At 42.0% G+C, this 26,241-nt stretch overlaps 1 protein-coding gene across 8 annotated transcripts in view; it reads left to right on the top strand.

Annotated features, from left to right (window-relative positions):
* LOC110537568 (dual specificity tyrosine-phosphorylation-regulated kinase 1A) overlaps positions 1 to 25,848 on the top strand; it is a 44,871-nt gene extending 19,023 nt beyond the window's left edge. For 2 of the 8 annotated variants that reach the window (XM_021623711.3, XM_090192452.1), the window contains exons 2-12: positions 2,328 to 2,397; positions 13,438 to 13,634; positions 14,410 to 14,502; positions 14,829 to 15,017; positions 15,384 to 15,531; positions 17,639 to 17,925; positions 20,451 to 20,597; positions 20,990 to 21,130; positions 21,232 to 21,535; positions 21,849 to 21,973; positions 22,198 to 25,848. In XM_021623711.3, the coding sequence (XP_021479386.3) occupies positions 2,388 to 2,397; positions 13,438 to 13,634; positions 14,410 to 14,502; positions 14,829 to 15,017; positions 15,384 to 15,531; positions 17,639 to 17,925; positions 20,451 to 20,597; positions 20,990 to 21,130; positions 21,232 to 21,535; positions 21,849 to 21,973; positions 22,198 to 22,797 (2,241 nt within the window). In that variant the 5' untranslated portion in view covers positions 2,328 to 2,387 and the 3' untranslated portion in view covers positions 22,798 to 25,848. Of the gene's footprint in view, positions 1 to 2,327; positions 2,398 to 13,437; positions 13,635 to 14,382; positions 14,503 to 14,828; positions 15,018 to 15,383; positions 15,532 to 17,638; positions 17,926 to 20,450; positions 20,598 to 20,989; positions 21,131 to 21,231; positions 21,536 to 21,848; positions 21,974 to 22,197 lie in introns of all 8 variants that reach the window. The other 6 variants (XM_021623709.3, XM_021623710.3, XM_021623708.3 and 3 more) reach the window with 3 other exon arrangements.
* Positions 25,849 to 26,241: the final 393 nt, after the last annotated feature.

The raw sequence follows: 26,241 nt of genomic DNA, 5'->3' as shown, positions 1-26,241 counted from the left end.
AGGCCCAGCGTCTTCTTGGTTAGGGTTTGGCTGGGGTAGGCCGTCATTGTCAATAAGAATTTGTTATTAAATCTTAGGGATAGACCCTTTTTTTCAATTTTTGCCTAAAATGACATACCCAAATCTAACTGCCTGTAGCTCAGGCCCTGAAGCAAAGATGCATATTCTTGGTACCATTTGAAAAGGAAACACTTTGAAGTTTGTGGTAATGTGAATCGAATGTAGGAGAATATGACAGAATAGATCTGGTAGAAGAAAATACAAAGGAAAAAAAAACGTTTTTTCCCCCTACCACCATCTTTGTAATGCAACAGAAAGGTCCCACTTCCAGCCATCACTCTGGTTGTAATTCTGATGGTATCCTCAAGATGACAGCAGTGTATGTGCAAAGTTTCACTTGACGTATGATTGAACTACATTTCAACATTTTCAAAACAACCAGTTTTCACAACGTCATAACTCTGAATATTTGGATATTTTTTGTCCAAAAGGAAAAAGCAGCTATATTTTGCTACAGATACAGGGTTTACTTTATGGGATACTCCCGTAAAGCCCAGCTCATTGGCTATCTAGCTAGCTTTGTTTGACCCCGATTGGTGCTTATTTGACAAAGTTAGAGTCAATCAAGTGAAGACCGCCCGCGTCATCGGTGTGCCATGAAGGTGTCGCTCTCTGACCAAAGTTGGTGTCCTATAGGTTATACTACACCCCTAATGATATAGGGAAGTCTGGTTACATTCTAGGATCTCTGAGGAATACATATGAACGTCATTTGACTGGTTGAAACAACATTTAGGGTTAGATCTTTCTTTTTCTTTCTTTGCAAATTCAAGTGGAAATACAAGATCGATCGTGCATGCTTTATGGACCTTTTTAGGATATGAACAAGGATTTTATCTAACAAAATGATTCTTCATGTTATCTCTGGGACCCATTGGATGATAAATCAGAGCAAGATTTCAGAATGTAAGTACATATTTCACCTTCAGAGGTGAATTTATCAAACCTATCGCGGTGAAAAAATGGTTTATTTGTTAGGACCTCTCCTCAAACAATAGCATGGCATTTTTTCGCAGTAATAGCTACTGTAAATTGGACAGTGCAGTTATGTTAACAAGAATTGAAGCTTTCAGCCGATATCAAACACTTATGTAACGACATTTGTTGTTTCTCTAAAATAAAGCGTTGCATGATTTACCACTGTCCCGTTGACGGGACGCTGATCCCTAAGTTAACTGACTTACCTCGTTAAATAAATAAAATAAAAAATAAAGGGTGCTACAGAAATGTGCTAACCAAGCAAGTCTTTTGCTGGTGAGCAGACTGCACACTTGAATTGAAAGGGTATCTACACCCAAAAATGAACATGTATTAGCTTTTTCCCTGAACTCAAGTGGTCTACTGATGTGGTTTAAACATTGTGGACTTAGAACATCCACATTTGTTGATTTTTTTTCTATTATTTTTTTTAAAAAAGTGTGATTTTTCTGAATAAAAACATGAACAACAGGAAAAAATCTGAAACCTGGAAAAACAAACAGAACTTAATTTGGGAAAAAGCACTGAATTAGGCAGAACAATTGTCAGGCCTACATGATCAGGACAAATGTCATGCACAAAAAGCTACTTTTTCCCCCTCAAATGTGTGCGCAAATTTGTTTACATCCCTGTTAGTGAGCGTTTATCCTTTGCAGAGATAATTATTCACCTGACAAGTGTGGCATATCAAGAAGTTTGAACAGCATGATCATTACACAGGTGCACCTTGTGCAGGGGACAATACAAGGCCACTCTAAAATGTGCAACTTTGTCACACAACACAATGCCACAGATATCAAGTTTTGAGGTATCGTACAATGCATTGCATGCTGACTGCAGCAATGTCTACCAGAGCTGTTGCCAGAGAATTTAATGTTTCCATAAGCCGCCTCCCAACGTTGTTTCAGAGAATTTGGCAGTACGTTCAACTGGCCTCACAACCGCAGACCATGTGCAATAACACCAGCCCAGGACTTCTACATCCGGCATCTTCACCTGCAGAATCGTCTGAGACAAGCCACCCAGACAGCAGCTGAAATTTAGGAGTGTTTCTGTCTGCAATATAGCCCTTTTTGTGGGAAAAAAAGTAATTCTGATTGGCTGGGCCTCACTCCCCAGTGGTGGGGGCCTGGCTCCCAAGTGGGTGGGCTTTTATGGTTGGAAGGTGCAGCACCAGAAAATAATTAGATATAGGTAATAATCAAGGTTACGACATAGCCTAACAGGAAATAGCCTTGCAAGCACAAATACACTAAGGCTAATATAGTTAATTGTTTGTCTTTCTCCAGTGAGCTGTGGTGTGCTGCTGGACTCTCCTGCCAGGATGATATGAGAGTTACCAGGAGACAATGCATACAGGTTAGCTGCTGATCTCTCGCTTTCTCTTCCTTTCTCTCACTTTTTTTTGTTAAATGTAGGGAAATACTGTCCGTGACTTATGGACATATGTTTCATGCCTTCTTTACATCACTGGTGTGCAGTAGCATAAAAATGTCAAAGCAGCCTAATACTGATTACATTAATAGGCTTACATGCCTCAGATAAATCCTTACCTAGGCTTCATATGGGGGTGGAGGTAGCCACGGGGTTAGAGAGGCAGGCCAGTAATTAGAGGGTTGCCGGTTTGAATCCCAGGACTGACTGGAACAATCTTGCCATAGATTTTCAAGCCAATTTAAGTCAACTGTAACTCGGCCACTCAGGAACATTCAATGTCATCTTGGTAAGCAACTCCAACGTAAAGTGCATTAGAAAGTATTCAGACCCCTTCCCTTTTTCTACATTTTGTTACGTTACAGCCTTATTCTAAAATGGATTAAATAAATACAAATTCCTCATACACAATACCCTATAATGACAAAACGAAAAAGAGTTAGTCAAATTTTTGCAAATTTATAATAAAAAAATAAAACAAATACTGTATTTACATAAGTATTCAGACCCTTTGCTATGAGAGTTGAAATTGAGCTCCAGTACATCCTGTTTCCATTGATCATTTTTTGTTTCTACAACTTGAGATGTTTATTCAACTTAATTGGAGTCCACCTGTGTTAAATTCAATTGATTGGACATGATTTGGAAAGGCAGACCCCTGTCTATATAAAGTTTCACAGTTGACAGTGCATGTCAGCGCAAAAAACAAGCCATGAGGTCTAAGGAATTGTCCGTAGAGCTCCGAGACAGGATTGTGTCAAGGCACAGATCTGGGGAAGTGTTCCAATTTTTTTTTGCATCATTGAAAGTCCCCAAGAACACAGCGTCCTCCATTATTAAATGGAAGAAGTTTGGAAACACCAAGACTCTTCTTAGAGCTGGCCGCCAGGCCAAACTGAACAATCAGAGGAGAAGGGCCTTGGTCAAGGAGGTGACCAAGAATACAATTATCACTGACATGGCTCCAGAGTTCCTCTGGGAGAATCTTCCAGAAGGACAAACATCTCTGCAGCACTCCACCAATCAGGCCTTTATGGTAGAGTGGCCAGACGGAAGCCACTCCTCTGTAAAAGGCGCATGACAGCCCGCTTGGATTTTGCCGAAAGGCACCTAAAGGACTCTAAGACCATGAGGAAAAAAGGAAACCTGGCACCATCCCTACAGTGAATCATGGTGGTGTTAGCATCATGCTGTGGGTTTGTTTTTCAGAGGCAGGGACTGGGAGACTAGCCAGGATCGAGGGAAAGATGAATGGAGCAAAGTACAGAGAGATCCTTGATGAAAACCTGCTCCTGACCGCTCTGGACCTCAGACTAGGGCGAAGGTTTACCTTCCAACAGGACAATGACCCTAAGCACACAGCCAGGACAAAGCAGGAGTGGCTTCGGGGCAAGTTTCTGAATGTCCTTGAGTGGCCCAGCCAGAGCCCTGACTTAAATCCGATCGAACATCTCTGGAGAGACCTGAAAATTGCTGTGCTTCTCATCCAACCTAACAAAGCTTGAGCGGATCTGCAGAGAAGAATGTGAGTAACTCCCCAAATACAGGCGTTCCAAACTTGTAGCGTCATACCCAAGAAGACCAGAGGCTGTAATCGCTGCCAAAGGTGATACATTAAAGAAATATATATATTTTTAAATGCAATTACTGAGTTAAGGGTCTGAATTAGAGGTTGACCGATTAATCGGAATGGCTGATTAATTATGGCCGATTTTCAAGTTTTTATAACAATCGGTAATCTGCATTTTTGGACACCGATTACATTGCACTCCACGAGGAGACTGCGTGGCAGGCTGGCTACCTTTTACGTGAGTGCAGCAAGGAGCCAAGGTAAGTTGCTAGCTAACATTAAACTTATCGAATAAAAAAAACTATAAATATTAACATAATCACTAGTTAACTATCATGGTTGATGATATTACTAGTTTATCTAGCTTGTCCTGCGTTGCATACAATCGATGCGGTACCTGTTCATTTATCATCGAATCAAAGCCTACTTTGCCAAATGGTTGACGATTTAACAAGCACATTCGCGAAAAAAGCACGGTCATTGCACCAATGTGTACCTAACCATAAACATCAATGCCTTTCTTAAAATCAATACACATGTATATATTTTTACACCTGCATATTTAGTTAATATTGCCTGCTAAGATTAATTTATTTTTACTAGGGAAATTGTGTCACTTCTCTTGCGTTCTGTGCAAGCAGTCAGGGTATATGCAGCAGTTTGGGCTGCCTGGCTCTTAACGAACGGTGTGAAGACCATTTCTTCCTAACAAAGACAGTAATTAATTTGCTGGAATTGTACATAATTATGACATAACGTTGAAGGTTGTGCAATGTAACAGCAATATACAGACTTAGGGATGCCACGCGTTAGATAAAATACGGAACTGTTCCGTATTTCACTGAAAGAATAAACGTTTGTTTTCGAAATGATAGTTTCTGGATTTTATCATATTAATGACCTAAGGCTCGTATTTCTTTGTGTTATATTATAATTCTAGGATTTGATATTTGATAGAGCAGTCTGACTGAGCAGTGGTAGGTAGCAGCAGGCTCGTAAGCATTCATTCACTTCCTACCTGGGAATATTGAAGACTCATGTTAAAAGGAACCACCAGCTTTCATATGTTCTGAGCAAGGAACTTAAACGTTAGCTTTTTTACATAGCAAATATTGCACTTTTATTTTCTTCTCCAACACTTTGTTTTTGCATTATTTAAACCAAATTGAACATGTTTCATTATTTATTTGAGACTAAATAGATTTTATTGATGTATTAAGTTAAAATAAGTGTTCATTCAGTATTATTGTCATTATTACAAATATATATATATATATATATAAATATATATATATAAATCGGCTCATTATTCGGTATCTGCTTTTTTTGGTCCTCCAATCGGTGTCGGCGTTGAAAAATCATAATCGGTCGACCTCTAGTCTGAATACTTATGTAAATGTAATATTTCAGTTGTTTTTTTAAAAATACATTTGCAAACATTTCTTAAAACCTGTTTTTGCTTTGTCATTATGGGCTATTGTGTGTAGATCAATGAGGGGGGAAAAAACTATTTAATTAATTTTAGAATAAGGCTGCAAATTAACTAAATGTATATTTAGCCTTGTGTTTTATGTTATTGTCCTGCTGAAAGATGAATTTGTGTCCCTTTGTCTGTTGGAAAGGAGACTGAACCAGATTTGACCTGTGCTTCACTCTACCTACTCAGTTTCTTTTTATAAAAAATTTTAAAAAACTCCTTAGTCCTTGCCTGTAATACGTGATGGAGCCACCACCATGCTTGAAAATATGAATTGTGGTACTCGGTGATGTTGTTAGATTTGCCTCAAACATACTGCTTTTCAGGATAAAGTTAATTTATTTTAGTGCCTTATTGCAAACAGGATGCATGTTTTGGAGTTTTTTTATTCTGTACAGGCTTCCTCCTTTTCATGCTTTGCATTGTGGAGTAACTACAATGTTGTTGATTCATCCTCAGTTTTATCTTATCACAGCCGTTAAACTCAAACTATTTTAAAGTCACCATTTGCCTCATATTGAAATTCCTGAGCGGTTTCCTTCCTAGGAAGGACACCTGTATCTTTGTAGTGACTGGGTGTATTGATACACAATCTAAAGTGTTATTAATAACTTCACTATGCTCAAAGGGATATTCAGTGTCTGCCTTTTTTACCCATCTACCAATAGGTGCCCATCTTTGTGAGGCACTGACTGGTCTTTGTAGTTGAATATATATTTGAAATTCACTGCTCAACTGAGGGACCTTACAAATATCTATCTTTATGTGTGGAGTACAGAGATGAGGTAGTCATTCAAATCACAGTCAAGTCATATAGAAACAAATGTGGCAAATCAATGAACTTTTTGTCCTGAATACTAAGTGTTATGTTTGTGACACATCCAATACAACACATTACTGAGTATCACTCTCCATATTTTCAAGCATAGTGGTGGCTGCATCATGTTATGGGTATGCGGAGAGGACCAATGTTCCCTCTAGGCTGCGCGCGGGCGTGCAGTAGCCCAGAGACGGGACTGCCGTGCAGAGCGCAGAAGAAATATCAGCCCACAGAGGATGAGATTGAACGTCACTCAACTTTCTACCGTTTTCCCTGTTAGTTACCACTATCAATGTTTCCCTTTACTGTGGAAATTGTGATCGAATCAATGCAATATTAGCCACTTTCAATGCAACATACAGAAACAAAAGGCACTATGCAAGAGATTGTTGTAGGCAGAACGTATCAGAGAAAGATTCTATTGTGCATGACTCAGCCTGTACTCTACACAGACCTGTGGGGCATAACCAATCAGAGCAACAGTAGGCCTATATTCCAATAGACCATTGTCATATATGGATGAACTGGACTGTGTTTACAGCTGTGGTCGTGAGTAGATACGCTTGTCTTGAGATCAACAGAAAGAGCTGCATGTAGCCACGTGTGCACATTTTTGTTCATATCCTTTGCTAGTTAATGAGTAATTAGCCCAGTTATAGATCATTTGTAGACAGACATATGGGAGTGATTGCTTCCTACAAGACCACAAAACGTTTACTTTTATAGACATCTTTGAAAAGCCAGTCCAGTAAAGAGCCTTTTTCTTTCTTAAATTGGCAATGTTGTATTTTGAGACAGGCTTGAATAGACTAAGTAGCCAATAGGCAGAGGGTAGCATAATTTGTCTGATTCTGTGTAATAATGGTATGGGAATAATAAAGCATTTTATTTTGTAAAGTGGTTTCTTGCATCAAACATTTTCAGTCACCTTGTCTGAAGGACTGGGCCACTCAAGGACATTCATGTTTTCTTTTTTAGGAGATTGATTTCCTCTTCTAGCTTAGTTCACGCTAATATTTGAGGTCATTTAGACAGACATGTCCTTGTTTTTAAGGACACACCTCTGATATTGCCACTCCTCCCACCTCACCGCAACTGAGTTGATGTTACAGGTAAATGCCAACCATGCTGCAATGGTTGGAAAATGCCAAAGCGCCAGGTATTACAATCCAAAATTGTCAACTAATGTGTGTTTCACAATAGCGCTGCCTTAACGCTAGCCAAAAATAGAGCCCTCAAGTCGAACTGTTTTAGTTAGTTGTAGCGACATAAGGAGCTCTGCAAAGCCGTCTTGCCAGAGTAAGTGAAACATATTTGAGTAGGCGTACTACTCCTTGACATTGATTAGCTAATGGTGTGACAGAACAGCACTGCTCATCATTATTTTGGGGGCTGCAGGTAGCCTAGAGGTTAGAGGTGGACCAGTAGTGGAAAAGTTGCTGTTTCAAACCCCGGATAGAGCTGGCACAATTATTGGATAATCGTGCAACTAAGAATTATGGACAATAATCGCGAACCCGAAAATATTTATCATCGCTTTAATACCTTAATTTTAGGAGAAGGTAGAATTCAACTTTTTATTCAAGCAGTTTACCCAATAGCAGTTAGTTTTTACATGAAGTAGGTCAAATTGGTAATCATTTTACGAGCACAGTTGGGAGGAAAAGCTTAATTTCCAAAAGTTCCAAGTAGTCAAAACCATTCATTTTTGTGACGTGGATGTCACCAAAGAGGTGCTGTATTCATTTTGTATGTCGTAGCAAATTTTCAAAGATGCATTACACTTTATTTATTTTGTTTGTAAAAATTACAATTCTGACAACTGTGCAATTTGCATAACAATTAATCGTTATGCAAAATTCCAGAATCGTCCCAGCCCTGACATCAGGCCTGGTGTAAAAAGTGGGAATTGATCTGGCACTTAGGACAAAAGTATCAACAAAAAAGGATAAAATGTATTATCATATTGAAGGCAGAAATGAGTAAATAATGTACAAATAAATAAATACATAAATTCATTGATGAACAGACACCAGGTTTGACTCTTAGGCTAAGTTTGTTTGTGTAATTGATGAATCAATTAAAACTGCTGTAGCTGTAGTTTCAATTGACCTCTGGTGGACTATAGCTCAACTCCACTTTAGTTGTCACTGAACTTCGGCCCAGTTTTGAGGGAGAAGAAATGGCCTCACCTTTTCTGCTTTTCAGGGTGTTTTTTTTCTAGATTACACCTGCCTGTCAAGAAAAAATTGCAATGCCAGTTTACTGTAAAAGCAATCGTAAATGTGCTGCCTCAGCCCGGTTGGATTTCCCAACAGCATACTCATGCTGTCTAGTAGAATCAACCAAGCGAGCTTTAAATTGTGCATTAATGTATTTTGCTGAGATTGTATTGAAGCTGTCCAAAATTCTCCCCCAGAAATACAGTAGTGTATATTGATTCTCTATTAAAAGGAACAATAGCTTAGACTAAATGTTAATAGGAAAGTATTTCAACTGTGTAGTCACCATGACTGTCTCTTTTTATTATGAAATGTTTTAATGCTGTTATTCATGATGTGTTGTCAGAAGCAAATACATTGTGTTCTGGGATTATAAACTTAACTCAAGATTTTGTTTTCTAAATATAATTTAATTCTGGTTACCAAGTTCATAGTATCAGGCAAAAAAGATTCAGAATATGTCACTCTTTCCCATCACGGTTGTGGTACTCGGCTCCACTCCCTTATCTTAGGTTGGATGTTTGCTAGAGCTCTGTTCTTGGAGACTCTGGCTCCAGGTTCTAAACTGCTACATTCATTTCATCCAGCAAATAATGTGTTAAAAAAAGCTTGGAAATTTGACAGTGATTTTTCCATTTCTTGTTTATTACTTGTTTTCCTATTGGACAATAGAGCGGAGCTCTGCCCTAGCAACAAAAGTATGGTATTTGCATACTGTCTTCTGATTGGGCAAGCCGGAGAAAGCACAAGCCAATCACACAGTTTCTTCTTGGTGGTAGGCTATGCTAATTAGGTACTGTTGCTGGGGTTCAGAAGGCTGGTTACTCTCTGTGATTCTGCTGCATTGTGTTGCCTGGTGAGAGACGTTGATAAATGAGTACTTAATGATCTGCAGAATTCCCACTCACTGCAGACAGACTGAGATTTCAAAATAGAACTGAGAAGATTCGATTACAGGGCTATAGGCTTGCTTTCACTGCTGAGTTGAATCAGTCAAGTAAAACAACTGATGCAACTGGAATGTCTTTGCTATTATCTGTCTTAACTACTTATTTTTCACCCCATTCCTTTTACATTTTTTGATTGCCAGATACATGTGTACATGCCATATAATTATTTTTTACATGTGATGAGACATGAGATTTTACTGTGTGTGAATGCTTTCAGTATCATTTGGAAAAGTGTTCAGTCAAAGCACCAATATTTTTGGGGAGAATTTACCAAACCTCAGAAGTCCTTAAAAGTAATCTGAATTAATGACAAAATAGGCCACATCTTTTTAGCTGGCTTTGATCATATTAAAAATGCAACCTTGTGATATACACTGAGTGTACAAAACATTATGAACGCCTGCTGTTTCCATGAGACTGACCAGGTGAAAGCAATGATCCCTTATTGATGTAATTTCTTAAATCCACTTTAATCTGTGTTGATGAAGGGGAGGAGGCAGGTTAAAGAAGGTTTTTTTTTAAGCCTTGAGACAACTGAGACATGGATGGTGTATGTGTGCCAATCAGAGGGTGACTGGGCAAGACAAAAGATTGAAGTGTCTTTGAATGGGGCATGGTAGCAGGTGCGCACTGGTTTGTGTCAAGAACCGCAACGCTAAGGGGTTTTTCACGCTCAACAGTTTCCCGTGTGTATCAACAAGGACATCGAGCCAACTTGAAAACTGTGAGAAGCATTGGAGTCAACATGGGAAGCATTGGCGTCAACATGGGCCACCATTCCTGTGGAACGCTTTTGACACCTTGTGTTCTTAATGTTTTGTATACTCAGTGTATATGTGTAATGTAATTCTACTCGTAACTCAAGCCTGTATTTAAAGCTATATTTCTTAGTCAACCCAGCAGCAGAGCCCTGCCACTGTCCCAGAGATCGACACAATTGTTTTAAGCATATTTGAAAGCTATAGGTGTATGCCAACAAATGCATAAACAGTAATGCAATTTTATATTTTGGGTTATCATAGGGTAAGACAATTGTAATAAGGTTGTGGGGTGGGGGCATATGTTGTTAATTTACATGACCATTACACAAAATTAAGTATCCCAGATTGTGCCTTCAATGACTGCTAAATAACACTACTTGGAAAATCACACATTTCCTGTATGTGAATGTAACAGTATAGCTTCCTTCCCTCTCCTCGCCCCAACCTGGGCTCGAACCAGGGACCCTCTGCACACATCAACCACAGTCACTTACGAAGCATCGTTACCTATCACGCCACAAAAGCCGCGGCCCTTGCAGAGCAAGGGGAACCACTACTTCAAGGTCCCAGAGCGAGTGACGTCACCGAACCGCTATTAGCGCGCACCACCGCTAACCTTCTAGCCATTTCACATCGGTTACATGAAGTATGCATTAATTGCAACGCGAGACGGGTTTACCAAGAAGAACTTCAAAAACGACAAATTTGAGGCACCGCTTGCCGTGCAGTAGCAGAGAGAACCGTCTATTGCTTGGGTGACTGGAGTCTTTTGACAATTTTTTGGGGCCTTCCTCTGACACTGCCTAGAAAATATGTACTGGATGGAAGGAAGCTTGGCCCGGTGATGTATTAGGCCATACGCACTACCATAGGCTACATAATATCTGCATGACTCGCCACCTTCTCATGGTAGATTTGCAGGCAGCGGTTTAGTATTACAGCAGTTTAGTGCCCGTTCATGTCAATCAAAGTGAAATATTTTCGGGATATTACAGTGATGGATTTACGGTTTGATAATGATTTTAGCGTTATCATGAGTATTTGTGCAATATGCTTTCTGAATAATGACTACACCTCACACAATCAAGTAGCTTTCCAACAGAATAGTGCTTGGTGTGAACATTGCTTCATATTACCCCAACCACATTGTTAACTTTTTTGTGTGTAAGCAAATAGAAAAATGCTAACTAGCGATAATGCTAACAATTAGCATAGACGCTAGCTGCCCATTTTTAGGCCACCCCTAACACAGTCATTGATTGTACTCTTCAATTATATAATTTTTAAGGTCCCTCTACACACACAAAAAATTAACAATATGGTTGGGGTAATATGAAGCAATGTTCACACCAAGCACTATTCTGTTCGAAAGCTACTTAATTGTGTGAGATGTGATTTGATTTTCTAGTCATTAGTCAAAGAATACTTTTTTAAATCTGCTTTCACTTTTTGAAACGCAGCCTCAATCTTTCATGAGTATTTTGGCAGTTCTTTAAGTTCCTTGACTACAGCAACAGGGAAACTGAACAGTAATTGCAGCAGCAGGGATTAGAAAAATATAATCCAGAGTGATGTGTTGAAAGATGACGTTACCCAGGGATTTAAGGGGAAAGGTGATGTCCGATTGCTGTTTATAGCATCAGACAGCAGCTCGTTGTGCTCTCTTTTTTTCCTCTCTCTCTCTCTCTCTCTCTCGGCTACTCTGCCAGAGCAGCTTTTGGGAATGAGTTGTGTGTGTGGTGACGCAGCGGTTTCCCAGCCTTCAGTGTGATGAGGTGGTGGTGGAGGGGAAGAGTAGGTAAAAGGCAGGCAGGTCTGAGTTCGGCTGATGCTCCCATCTTGATGCATCTTGAGTCACTAGCCAGCAGACGACTCAGACTGAGAGGGTCCAACTCACTGAAAGCCTCCACAGCTCCCCTCATCCCTCTTCTTTGATTTAACCAAGCATGATCCAAGGTTACCCCCCCCTCTGGTAACCCTGACTAAAAAAGCTTAATGCACAAACCTTTCCACATGAGCCCTAGCTATGTTTAATTTCGCCGTGTAACTGACTGCTAATCATTCCATTGACTTTTTGCTGGCAAATCTCTCCAGCTATTTGAGAGACCATCTGGAGTGTTGGTGAGAGCAACCTTGTGACAAAAGCATGGCTGTGTGGGCTGTGTCCTCTGGGTCCCTCCTGTTTGGGATGGAACCTGATCTGAGGGCGATGGAGCAAAGACTCCAGAGAGTCGCGCAGTGCTGTAGGACACATTAGACTCTGTCGTCATCATCATGTGCTGCTGCTTTTTTGTGATCTGATTTCATCCTGCATGACACTGGCCAAGGAGCAACTCTCCGTACAACAGGACAGAGAATGCCACAGTTTATCTTTCCAAAGCAACTCAGGTTCATTTACTGTGATTTGAAGTTTGTGTGGTGTCTGGGTATTTTAGGATTTAATTTCAAAAGCTATCTTTACAATATTTAGAATATTTCCTGGAACATATCGTTTCCTTCAAAGGTCTCATATGCCATGAATCCAGATGAGACTCAAGATGCCGTAGAAAACTAAAACTGTGCCATTATTCATTCACAGTTCATTGACATTTTAAATGCACTGGCAATTGTCAGCTAGCTATTTGGGACTTTGTACTTTTTTGCCCTGGAGCACTTTGCTACAGAATTTCTTTAATCAGCTTTGGGGCTTTTGTAATTGTTTCCCCAATCAATTATTCACTTAATATCTGGTGAACAAGGGATTCTTTTTTTTCTGGCCATCATGCAGGGATGTGATGAAGTAGTGTGCAGGTATTACATCATCTCCCTGCCATGGTCCTTTTTTGTAGTTTTTTTTCTTGTCGGTAGGTTTATGGTGATGCTTGTTTTCAAGTATGCATTTTGGGTCGTGTAGGATGCTATCTTCCGAAATGGCTACAACTTTCTGAGAAATGGGAAGTCTGTTGATGGTAGCCTATGGAATAATCACTGGTAAAAGAATGATGGAAAAATACTTGCTCTAGTATACAAACACTGATTATTCCAAACACAATTACATAATTTCTTAAGTTGTATTATTTATTTAAAGGAACAACGTGGCAAGGGTTCACAATGAGATTACTGAGAATGGGGTCTTGTGAGAACCTATTGAATGTGTGTTGATCAGAAGGTGTCCCTCTCTTTCAGGAGGAGAGACTTCAGCATGCAAACCTTCATCTGTCCGGCTTGCCCCCTCGTTTTCGTTCCACGCTGCTGGGCTTCAGATGGCTGCTCCCATGCCCCATTCACACCAGCAGTACAGTGAGCGGCACCAGCAGACAACTGACGAGTCTGTGCCGGCTCTGCCCTACAGCGAGCAGGCGCAGCAGTCTATCACCAGCCAGGTAGACACAAAACACACGGTCATTCACGTGTACAATTACACGCACACTGATGCACACAATCATACCGACACATACACACACACATAAGCATGCACTCATACTCACACACATTGACATAAATACACACATACAGACCAAAAACATCCCCTCGCACACAAAGTGGTGCTAACCCCAAGCCCTGTGGCCTGTGCCTGCCTTACACAACACCGCTCGTGGTTGGCCTTTCTGTTCCTAGCAAAGGGCACTTCTCAAAATGTATTCCGACCCTGCGTGAGGGGTTATTCTTATTGTACAGGGAACATCACGGCCTGCGTGTCCAGGACAGTGGACTAATAATAAACAGTGTGATTTTCCACTTGATTTTATTACTGGCGACAGTTACCAAAATAAGCTGTGGGGGGGCTGTCAAACACGCCCATGACCTCGGTGTACAGTGGCTGCTGCCCACGTGTGTGGGTCTCTGATATCAGGCCCTCAAAGCTCAAATGTAGGTCCACTCCACTGAGTTCCCTACGTGATAGTTTAATCCTACTGTATATTTCCCCCATGTGTGTGTCAATCCTCCCACTTCAGTATGGTGAACAAATGACATCATGAATAGCAACATTTGCCACATAAAAACAGATGCACTTGAAGGTAGCTGAAGACGGGTGATCTAATGAATCGTTTTGATGAGATAGACAAGGTGAGTGTGTCTGTGTTTCTGAAAAGGTGATGTTCTCTGTGTTTGGTGCGTCTGTGTTTTAAGGTGACCCCTGATGTTGTCATGTTACAGAGGCGCATGCCCCAGTGCTTTCGCGACCCGTCCTCGGCTCCCCTGAGGAAGCTCTCTATTGACCTGATCAAAACCTACAAATGCATCAATGAGGTAAGTTCCACCACTCTCCCTCCGCCACACACTACACCTGTACCTGGAACTCTGTTCGCTCAAGGCCGGGGGGCTCACACACACATACACAAAAGGAACAATCACTACTCAGAATTGTTGTGATTTCATAACATTTTCGTGGACAACACAACTGGCAGGCCTGAAGAAGGTAGAATCAGGCCTGCAATGAGCCACTTAAATTTGAATTAAATAGTTACAAGATCCAATGCAATCTCCAACTTGTACTGCACAGTGTTGGTTAGGGCCTACCTTTTTAGCAACCAACCTAATGGGTAATCTAGTAGGAACACTTTTTTTGTCGGCAGGTATACTATGCAAAAAAGAAGCGGAGACACCAACAGGGCCAGGGCGACGACTCCAGTCACAAAAAGGAGAGGAAGGTCTTCAACGACGGCTACGATGACGATAACTACGACTACATCGTCAAGAATGGGGAGAAATGGATGGACCGCTACGAGATCGACTCCTTGATAGGCAAAGGCTCGTTTGGACAGGTGAGTCTCATGATGAAATGTATTGTCAACCACCAGTGGAGCAGTTTCCAAGCTCACCTGGTATTGTTTCACCCACCACCACACCAGGTCTTTAATAGGCTAGACATGGTCATTAAGATTGACATGACATTTTATTTGTCACATGCTTCGTAAACAACCGGTGTAGAATAACAGTGACATGCTTAATCGTATGTTTGATTAAAAAAACGATGCATGAGTATTTAACCATACCTCCACTGTGTGTGTGAGTGAGAGACTGAGGAGGCTTTGATAAACCAGAACCCCACCCCCCGTGTTCAGTGCACGCATTTCCGCCCGGCTCATTGTGTTTACGATGATTTGTGTTTGGCTTCCCTCTCTCTCCAGGTTGTAAAAGCATATGACCGTGTTGAGCAGGAGTGGGTAGCAATTAAGATCATCAAGAACAAGAAGGCTTTTCTAAATCAAGCCCAGATTGAAGTGCGGCTCCTCGAGCTCATGAACAAACATGACACGGAGATGAAGTACTACATAGGTGAGGCCGGATTCCCCTTCTTTCTATACACCTTTCTCTCTCCCTCTTCTCTCGTTCATGCATTATTTACCTCCAGCTAAGAGATCATATTAATTAGGTGGTCAGGGCTCTAAATAAAAAATGAAAATCATTGGTAGCACTGATGGGACCAAAGTATTCAGATCCCTTGACTTTTTCCACATTTTGTTACGTTACAGCCATGTTCTAAAATGGATGAAAGTTTTTTCCCCCCTCATCAATCTACACACAATATCAATAAAGGCAAAGCAAAAACAGGTTTTTATACATTTTTGCAAATTGATTAAAAAACTGATATCACATTTACTTAAGTATTCAGACCCTTTACTCAGTACTTTGTTGAAACACCTTTGGCAGCGATTACAGCCTTGAGTCTTCTTGGGTATGACGCAACAAGCTTGGTACACCTGTATTTGGGGAGTTTCTCCCATTCTTCTCTGCAGATCCTCTCAATCTCTGTCAGGTTGGATGGGGAGCGTCGCTGCAAAGCTATTTTCAGGTCTCTCTAGAGATGTTAGATCGGGTTCAAGTCCGGGCTCTGGCTGGGACACTCAAGGACATTCAGAGACTTGTCCCGAAGCCACTCCTGCGTTGTCTTTGCTGTGTGCTTAGGGTTGTTGTCCTGTTGGAAGGTGAATCTTTGCCCCAGTCTTAGGTCCTGAGTGCTCTGGAGCAGGTTTTCGTCAAGGATCTCTCTGTACTTTGCTCCATTCATCTTTCCCTCGAGCATGACTAGTCTCCCAGTCCTTGGCGCTGAAAAATATTCCGACAGCATGATGCTGCCACCACCATGCTTCACCGTAGGGATGGTGCCAGGTTTCCTCCAGACGTGATGCTTGGCATTCAGGCCAAAGAGTTCAATCTTGGTTTCATCAGACCAGAGAATCTTGTTTCTCATGGTCTGAGAGTCTTTTAGGTGCCTTTTGGCAAACTCCAAGTGAGCTGCCATGTGCCTATTACGGAGGAGTGGCTTCCGTCTGGCCACTCACCATCAAGGCCTGATTTGGTGGAGTGCTGCAGAGATGGTTGTCCTTCTGGAAGGTTTTCCCGTCTCCACTGAGGAACTCTGGAGCTCTGTCAGCATGACCATCCGGTTCTTGGTCACCACCCTGCCGAGGCTCTTCTAACCCGATTGCTCAGTTTGGCCGGGTGGCCAGCTCTAGGAAGAGTCTTGGTGGTTCCAAACTTCTTCCATTTAAGAATGATGGAGGCCACTGTGTTCTTGGGGACCTTCAATGCTGCAGAAATGTTTTGGTACTCTTCCCCAGATCTGTGCCTCGATACAATCCTGTCTCGGAGCTCTACTGACAATTCCCTAGACCTCGTGGCTTGGTTTTTGCTCTGACACGCACTGTCAACTATGGGGCCTTTATATAGACAGGTGTATACCTTTCCAAATCATGTCCAATCAATTGAATTTACCACAGGTGGACTCCAAGTTGTAGAAACATCTGGAAGATTGTCAATGGAAACAGGATGCACCTGAGATCAATTTCAAGTCTCATAGCAAAGGGTCTTAATATTTATGTAAATGAGGTATTTCTGTTTTTTATTTGTAATACATTTGCTAGAAAATGTTTTAAATCTGTTTTTGCTTTTTCATTATGGAGTTTGTGTGTAGATTGATTGAGGGGAAGAAATCCTTAAATCTATTTTAAAATAAGAATAATATAACAAAATGTGGAAAAACTCAAGGGGTCTGAATAATTTACAAATGCACTGTACATACACTTGACCTCTGTTCAACTTTGTGATGGAGTATTTACCATAGAAATACCAGAAAGACCCCAAGGCATCTTGTTGTTAGTGCGCAATCTACTTAATAGACACATTGGGGCATTTTTTGGGGGTGAGACCCCATTTGAAAATGTGTTTTACACCAGGATGAGGCTTAATCTGTGTCTGGGAAACAGGCCCATTGACATTAGCCTGTCAATGACAAGAGTATCCAATTGCCTTGTTTATGTTTAACATCACTAGTATTTCGTGCAAATCCACCTCACCAACACATGCGCATTAGTCTTTTTTTCTTCTCTCTTTCTCTCTTTTTCTCTCTCATATCTCCTCTCTCTTCTCCCTCTCCCTCCAGTTCACCTTAAGCGCCACTTCATGTTTCGGAGCCACCTGTGCTTGGTGTTTGAGATGCTCTCCTACAACCTGTACGACCTGCTGCGGAACACCAACTTCCGCGGCGTCTCGCTCAACCTCACACGCAAGTTTGCCCAGCAGATGTGCACGGCTCTATTGTTCCTGGCCACCCCCGAGCTCAGCATCATCCACTGTGACCTGAAGCCCGAGAATATCCTATTGTGCAACCCCAAGAGGAGCGCCATCAAGATCGTGGACTTTGGCAGCTCCTGTCAGCTGGGACAGAGGGTGGGTAAATGAGGATGTTGTTTTTTCTTGGTTCATGTGGTGAATTTTAGATCTGACAGGCCATAGAGTATTGGATCAAACTGTTGTGACTAGGGATGTACGATATATCGGTGAACATATCGGAATCGTCCGATATTAGCTAAAAATGCCAACATCGGGTATCGGCCCGATATCTAGTTTAACCCCGATGTGCAAAACCGATGTCAAAGCTGACGTGCATACCTGTGTAACGTAGGTACGTGACGTAATGACTCCACGTAAAATGTTGCGCTACACGTGCAACACAGCATTCCTAACCTAGCCCACAATGTATGCTGTGTGGATCGAGCAGTCAACAAGTAATTTGAAAGCGTAAGAAATTTTCACTGAGACAACTCAAAGGGGAAATCCATTAATGGCAAGATAATGGAGTTCATTGCCCATGACAATCAACCGTTCTCTGTCATGGGTGTTGTTGTCTTTCGCCGACTGGTTGAGCACCGGCACCCATGTTGCCCTACTGGAGTATGCATTCTATGGAATGCCGTTTGGGTCTTTGTGTGTGAAAAAATATACACTTGACGCGTCAAATAACAGTTCTATTATAGAATGTTGTGTGTTCTGAATTTGCAGGTGCAAGCGAAGTGCCACCACTACTATCAGTAGCCCTGTCAAAGCTGTACAAAAAAGTCTGTAAACAAGCAAACACCGGCTACGAACGATGTGTTTACAATACCGCGTTGGTAATAAAGCATTATTTGTTCGACCGCAACTTCTGGGGCTTCTACCCAAAGCTAACGTTATAAGCAGCCAGCTAGCTTCATCTGGCTAGTGAGTCTCGACCGGACCATGTTATGTGTTGTGAAGCTAGCCACAATAAGGATTAGGCACAATAGTGGAATTTGTGGTTTGCCTTCAAAATAAAAAAGTAATGCAGAAGGTTACAATTGGTGGAATCATGCCATATTTAGATTAGATCATGTTAAACAAGGTTGGAATGTGAAACAATGAAATGGGGTATCAATCTACTCTGTGACACCCAGGTCACAGAGCAGGTCTACAATTTTACCCCTGATGTCCTTACACAGCTCTCTGGTCTTGGCCATTGTGGAGAGGTTGGAGTCTGTTTGATTGAGTGTGTGGACAGGTGTCTTTTATACAGGTAACGAGTTCAAACAGGTGCAGTTAATACAGGTAATGAGTGGAGAAAGGAGGGCTTCTTAAAGAAAAAGTAACAGGTCTGTGAGAGCCGGAATTCTTACTGGTTGGTACTGGTTGGTAGGTGATCAAATACTTATGCCATGCAATAAAATGCAAATTAATTACCTAAAAATCATACCATGTGATTTTCTGGATTTTTGTTTTAGATTCCGTCTCTCACAGTTGAAGTGTACCTATGATAAAAATTACAGACCTCTACATGCTTTGTAAGTAGGAAACACTGCCGATTTTGCAGGTTATCAAATACTTGTTCTCCCCACTGTAGATTGGTCCGACCACCATTAATCAAATAAGAACCGTCTTATAAATTAGGGTTATTTTAGATGATGACAGCTAGCTAACTATATAGCTAGGTAACTATAGCTACTGAAACAGGTTGCTGTTTTGCTATGTTTTTGGGGAAGAGCATTGTTTGCATCCATGAGCTAGCTAGCTTATTTTTATGACCAGCACTGTAGGTGCGTGAGACAACTTTACCAGTGTCATAGCATACGTATCGATGAATCGTTGTGACATACGAAATACGAGTGATTAGTGTAATCAATGTCTAATAACTACATAAAAAATTAATAAGCGTGTTTAATTATTATGTGATGTGCGGTCATATTCATGTCCTGATTGGTCATCAAGCTTATTTGACACGCGTGTGTGTAACCTTTATTTAACTAGGCAAGTCAGCTAAGAACAAATTCTTATTTACAATGACGGCCTACCCCGGACGACGCTGGGCAAAGCAAATTGTGCGTTGCCCTAATCGGACCCCCAATCGCGGCCGAATATGATACAGCCAGGATTCGAACCAGGGCCTGTAGTGACGCCTCTTGCACTAAGATGCAGTGCCTTAGACCGCAGCGTCCATGTGTGTGTGATAACTATTTAACTGTACTAGAATGCTTATAAGGCTGCTAAATTTTTTTTAATCGTTTTTCTTTTGGCAAGGAATATATCGGTATCTGCCAAAAATGTAATGTCGGTGCATCACTAGTTGTGACCCACTATGGATTCTGTATTTAATGGATTCATTTATTATTGGATAGATGGATTGGTAGAGTATGATGTGGAAAGAAAATTAACAAATGTTTTTCATTCATATTTGTGTGGAAAAGATTGCACATTACATGGCCTACCCTACACATATGATGACATAAGTACCAAATTGTAGCAACCCGTTATCCTCTTCTAACCTTGAGGGAACATCCACTGTAGCTAACAAACTTTATTTCTGCTGAAAACCTGCCGTCTGTTTGTCTTTATAGTTGACCTCCTACAAAAGGAGAACATAAATGCCATGTCCTAACAGCCGTGACCCCTTTCTTATCACTCAGATCTACCAGTACATCCAGAGTCGGTTCTACCGATCCCCAGAGGTGTTGCTGGGCATGCCTTACGACCTGGCCATTGACATGTGGTCCCTGGGCTGCATCCTGGTGGAGATGCACACCGGAGAGCCCCTCTTTAGTGGGGCCAACGAGGTAGGATTTATGGAATGAAATGATGCAGTCATTATTTGGGATGATATAATTTGTCAGATTATGCTGTCCTGCAACATTATTGTGCTCATGAGAGATTTTCAGTTTTTACCATCATGAAGATGGCAGGCATAGGGAGTGAGAACCTTATAATGACCAACAGAGGGAGCTGTGATGCTTTTTAACTTTTTAGTAGTAGACATGACTCAACTTTTCACCTATTTGAGTTGTTTTAGTTTTGAAAAATTTTATGTTATTTCTATGTTTTATCAATATTTGTATATTTTAAAAAAGATCAAGGTTTTTAAACTCTGAGGAACAGGCAATTTAAAACTCCAGTACAGTCCCGAAGAGGTTAAGATGTTGTTCTCAATTATGTCTTCCTGATTTTTCAGATTGATCAAATGAACAAAATAGTGGAAGTGCTGGGCGTCCCTCCCAATTACGTATTGGACCAGGCCCCCAAGGCCAGGAAGTTCTTTGAGAAGATGTCTGACAGTACGTGGGGTGCAAAGAAGACCAAAGATGGCAAAAGGGTAAGTTCAACAAATCTGTCAATTATGTTGTGTTGTGATGTCATAACTCTTCTTTGCAATAGTATGCATCCTCCTAAAGTTTCTGCTCTGTGTGTGTGCAGTATAAGCCGCCGGGTACGCGGAAGCTGCACAGCATCCTGGGTGTGGAGGCAGGGGGTCCTGGGGGGCGGCGGGCAGGCGAGTCTGGCCACGCTGTAGCCGACTACTTGAAGTTCAAGGACCTAATCCTGCGGATGCTGGACTACGACCCCAAGAGCCGCATCCAGCCCTACTACGCTCTGCAGCATAGCTTCTTCAAGAAGACGGCGGATGAGGGGACCAATACGAGCAGCAGTGTGTCCACCAGCCCAGCGCTGGAGCAGTCCCAGTCCTCGGGAACCACCTCCAGCACCTCCTCCAGCTCAGGTAGGGAGAGCACTGCAGCCGCGACGCTGCTAGGAGAAGTGGGTGTTCATGTTGAAGCTTTAGCATGATGTTAGACCCGTGTCTCTGTCCAATCCTGGGGGAACCCCAGGGTGTTCACTTTGTTTGTTCTAGCCCAGCACACTGGGAATCCCTCAGGAATGGATTTCAAACCCTGGATCAGACATGATGAAATGATAGCAATGAACTAACAGCTCAGGTACAGTAGTGCAGTGCCATCAGGCAGAATGGAACTGTCTCAAAAGTTCAACATTAAAATTTAATGTCAACCTGCTTCTGTTTCTCTTTCCTGCAGGAGGGTCATCTGGCACAAGCACCAGTGGGCGGGCTCGCTCGGACCCCACGCATCAGCTCCGGCACAGCGGAGGTCACTTCAGCGCCTCCGTGCAGGTCATGGACTGCGAAAATCTCTGCCCACAGGCAAGTCACACAAACACACACACACACACACACTATTACTCCTGGCCAACTTAGTCTATAACCCAGGTTGACAACCTTTACATCAACCATGAGCTAGATGAGTCCCATAGCCACAGGGGAAGTGTTGGGTTCTCATAACATATGTGTGTTTATTCAGACCGAGTTAAATGACCTCTTATCAGTTGTTAGTTACTCAAACTGACTGTGTTGTTGTTGTGCGTTAGGCGAGGCAGCCGTTCCCTCCCCCCGTGGGCTGGGCTGGTGGCGAAGGGGTGCAGACTGTGACGGTGGAGACCCATCCCGTCCAGGAGACCACCTTCCACGTGCCTCCCCAGGCGCCCAAAGCCATCCACCCTTTAGCCCCCGGCAACATCTCCACCCATCACCACCATCACCACGGACACCATCATCATGGACACCATCATCCTCATGGACAGCAGGGCCTGCCAGCACGGCCCCGGCCCCGCCTATACCGCTCCCCCACCAACAGCGCCTCCACGGAGAACTCCATGGAGGTGGTGCACGGCCACCTGTCCATGACCTCCCTGTCTTCCTCCGCCTCCTCCTCCTCCACATCTTCCTCCTCCACCGGGGCCCAGGGCAACCAGGCCTACCAGTTGCGCCCGCTCCCCACCAACGCAGCCTTGGACTTTGGTAGGAATGGGAGCATGACCATGGGACTGGGTGCCTTCTCCAACCCCAGACAAGAGACTGGAATGGCGGGCCACCCCACCTACCCCATGGGCATGAGACAGAGCATAGACAGGGAGGAGTCGCCCATGGCGGGAGTCTGTGTACAGCAGAGTTCTGTCGCCAGTTCATGACTAAACTGAGAATGTTTTTGTTTTTTTCTATTTGTATTTTTTTAGGTGGTGTTTTTTTCAACAAAAAAGTGCATAGAGATCAAAAAGCTGCTTATAATTAGAGGGGCGATTATCACCGCTACCACAGTGCAGAGCCCACCATCTCTCCAACTACTCTTCCCCATGCCACCCTTGGGTTTCTCTATTCACTTTGGTTTTCAAATGGGATTTTTGGATTTACCATTTTCAGTGTTCACAGGGAATTACAGATTTTTACTACAAACTGTCTCGCATTGCATACTTCACAACAGTACTGAAACACCCATACATTTCACATTCACCTCTCACTTGACTGCATGGTTTGCATTATTCCTTGTTATTGTCAGCTGAGAGCTTAGAAGTGTGTGGTTAGAAAATTACGTGGCCCTCTTTTGCCAACGGCTATTTAGTAAAGAAATTGCTACAGTACCATAACACTTCCAGCAACTCCTATCCACACATTTGCCTTTTTTCCCCTGTCTTTGGCAAGAATTATTTTCTCTTTTGTACTTTTTGTTCTCATTTGAATTTCTCTGTTCTGTTGTGCAATTCCACCTGTGAGTTGTGAGACCTGTAGAGTTGCAGAGGAATGAAGCATTATGCAGGGGGGTTCTGTCCCGCTGGGTTTGTCCGTGTCACTCTTTCTCTGTTTGAGATGGGTGCCGATGCGTACTGTGGGCCGGCGCTCTCTAGCCGAGGTCAACATGTGTGCAGCTGGGCAGCAGAGAGCTGGGAGGCCCCAGAGCAGTGAAGGTGGGCCCTGACCAGGTCCCTGGAACAGGGCCACACTGACGAGATCTACTGGGGAGCAGCAGCCAGGGCCGGTCCTGCCCAAAACTAAAGTACAGATGTCCGGGCAGTAGCAGTTTTTTGAGATAACCCTTTGGCCTTATGATTTTTTTGACTCTGAAATGAGGGTGGGTGAAAGAAGCTGGACATTATCGTTTAAATGAGAAAATAGCTTTCCTGTATTTTTGAAGTATGGATAAAAACAAAAAAATCTTTAAAAATTTCAAATAGGAAGAAAAGGTGTTTTTGAGAATGCTAATTTAAGAGGCCTTTAACTAAAATGTATGACTTGCAAGGCCCAGTGATTGCAGGGCCGTGCAAGTTCACAGTGGTGTTTTTGCAAGATGGATGGAATTAGCTACGACTGTGTCCCTTCCTGCTTTTTACTTGCTTTTCTTTGCTTTGTTTCTTCAGCATGTGGTTCCTCCAACAGAGCTTCTGCACAAATGTCTTCAGTTCTTCTTGAAAATGAAAACATGCAGAATTTTATGTGACTGATTTTTTTTTTGTCTCACAATTATGCTGTGAATTTTACAAAGATTTATTTTCCCTTTTGATAATTTATTGTACCAAAGCTGTTTTTTATAGCACATAGATGTCTGTAACAAATAATGTAGCAGTTCTGCACTTTGACACAAGGTGTATCAAGACCTTTTTTAAATGTCAGTAAAAATGGCTGTATCTATTGCTTTAGCAAAACTGGAACTGTTGTTGAACTCAATACATTTACTGTTAGCTGTATCCTCGACAGAATTGGTTGTAAGGTTCTCAAAAAAAGACAAAAAGACAAAAACAATCTCTCATTGGTATAACTTTTTTTCCCCGTTATCAAGGACTTGAGGGACAATAGATGCCAACGCTGGTTGCTACTCTGCGGGTTCCGGAGTATCAGTATGGTGGCTATGAGTCGAGGCGAGTCCTCCTATTCATGAGTCGAGAGGGAAAAAATGTTAATAACTGCATTAATCCTTCAATTTGAGACCTGGGATTTAGAGGCTGTTTCAAACATGCTTATCTATCTGGGTAAAGCTGCCTTAAAATGACTTTTGGCAGTCTTCACGGTAGTGGCTAAAATGGTACCGCTTTTCCCCCCTCAATTTTGAAGCAACCCTATTTGACCTAGCCAGCAGAGGCACTGTACACATCCACATGTTTAGATGGTTTTGGAGATGGGGTACTGCTCTAAATTAGCTCAAATTCACGTGTTTGACTGAAGCTATCACCATGGGTGTAAAATCCAAAAGGAAACTAGTAGGGATGGATGGAGTGAGAAGTGAGCCCTGTCTGCTGGAGCGTCATACTCCAGTCTCCTCGTGTGATGCCAGAGGATACGAGAGAACTGGCCAACGTTTTGTACCAGTTGCAAATGGAACGGGGCGGCAACAGCTAGAGGAAAGGTGTCCATGACAACACAGGCTTCAGGTGTTTACTTTTCAACCCCATTTTAATAGTTGAAATAGAATTTATGTATATATTTATATTTTTTTAATAAAGGAAGTTTAGAACTCACTACTTTTTTCCTAATGGTATTTTGAGTACATTTAAGTCAATGTGGAGACCATGCAGTGGAAGTTATTCTGTGATATTAGTCAATGGGTAACAGTGCTTCCAGGCCAAAGTAGTTGACAATGCCAGTACAAATGCAAAACTTGTAGGGTTTAAATTTAAACAGGACAATAGATATGCATACCTTAAATATTATAGACAGGGTATAGTGTGTGGGTGTATGTCTACAAACCTGAATGACAGCTGTGTTTTAATATATAACAAATACATAAGAAATGATGTGCGTATTACAGGAACTAATTTAAGTTGCATTAAAATTGGCATAAGCTTCAACCGTGGGTCCATTTGAAGTCAGGCTACTGATACATGTGTGTGAAAGCCATGATCGTCACCATATAACCAGTCAACAAACATCCAACGTTTACTCCCAAGTGTTCAGTATAATTTCTGCTCTGCTCCCTGTTTCATTCAAATAAAAAGCTTTGTCCTACTTGCCACCCTTTATTTTCTGTCCCCCAGTCTGATTTTGAGTGATTGACAACATAGTTTGGTTACAGGACATCTGACATGCACTGTTAAGATTAAACGACATGGGGAAAGTACCTGTGTCCACAGATTGTAAGATCTAGTCAATACTTGCTGTGTATATGATGTTTCAAAAAGATACAAAATGGACAAGCCCTTTGTATTATATTCAAGCGGTCGTATGTATGATATAAAAAAGTTCATTAACTTGTACTGAGTCTGTTCTTTTTTATTTCCTTTTCACTGGGTAACAGGACTAACATTCAATCACAGTAGACCTGTCTAGAATGCCAACCCAAGCATTTTAACTAGTCTAGTTCCCATCATGACAATTTTATGCTTCAGTAATAAATGCAATATTAAAAAGACCCAAATCCAAGTATGTTATGTCCAAATCTGAAAGTATCAAAAATGTATTGTGAAGCTCAACAAAGTCACTTTTAGATTTTTGCACATGCGAAAGATGCTAATATCAGGCCCATGACTTGCATGGGATATGTGCCACAAATGCTAAAACGTTAGCATGTGGAAACTGCGCCAGGGAAACTATTAGTTGGTTCCAGCGAGCAAATACGACCATCACCATCAATCATAGTTGATTCCGCC

This window comes from Oncorhynchus mykiss, chromosome 12 (genome assembly GCF_057628025.1).
Source record: "Oncorhynchus mykiss isolate SJ-2025 chromosome 12, ASM5762802v1, whole genome shotgun sequence".
In the NCBI taxonomy this organism is placed as follows: Eukaryota; Metazoa; Chordata; class Actinopteri; order Salmoniformes; family Salmonidae; genus Oncorhynchus; species Oncorhynchus mykiss.
The sequence above is the reverse complement of the archived record's forward strand: the minus strand, read 5'-3'. Positions and strand labels throughout refer to the sequence as shown.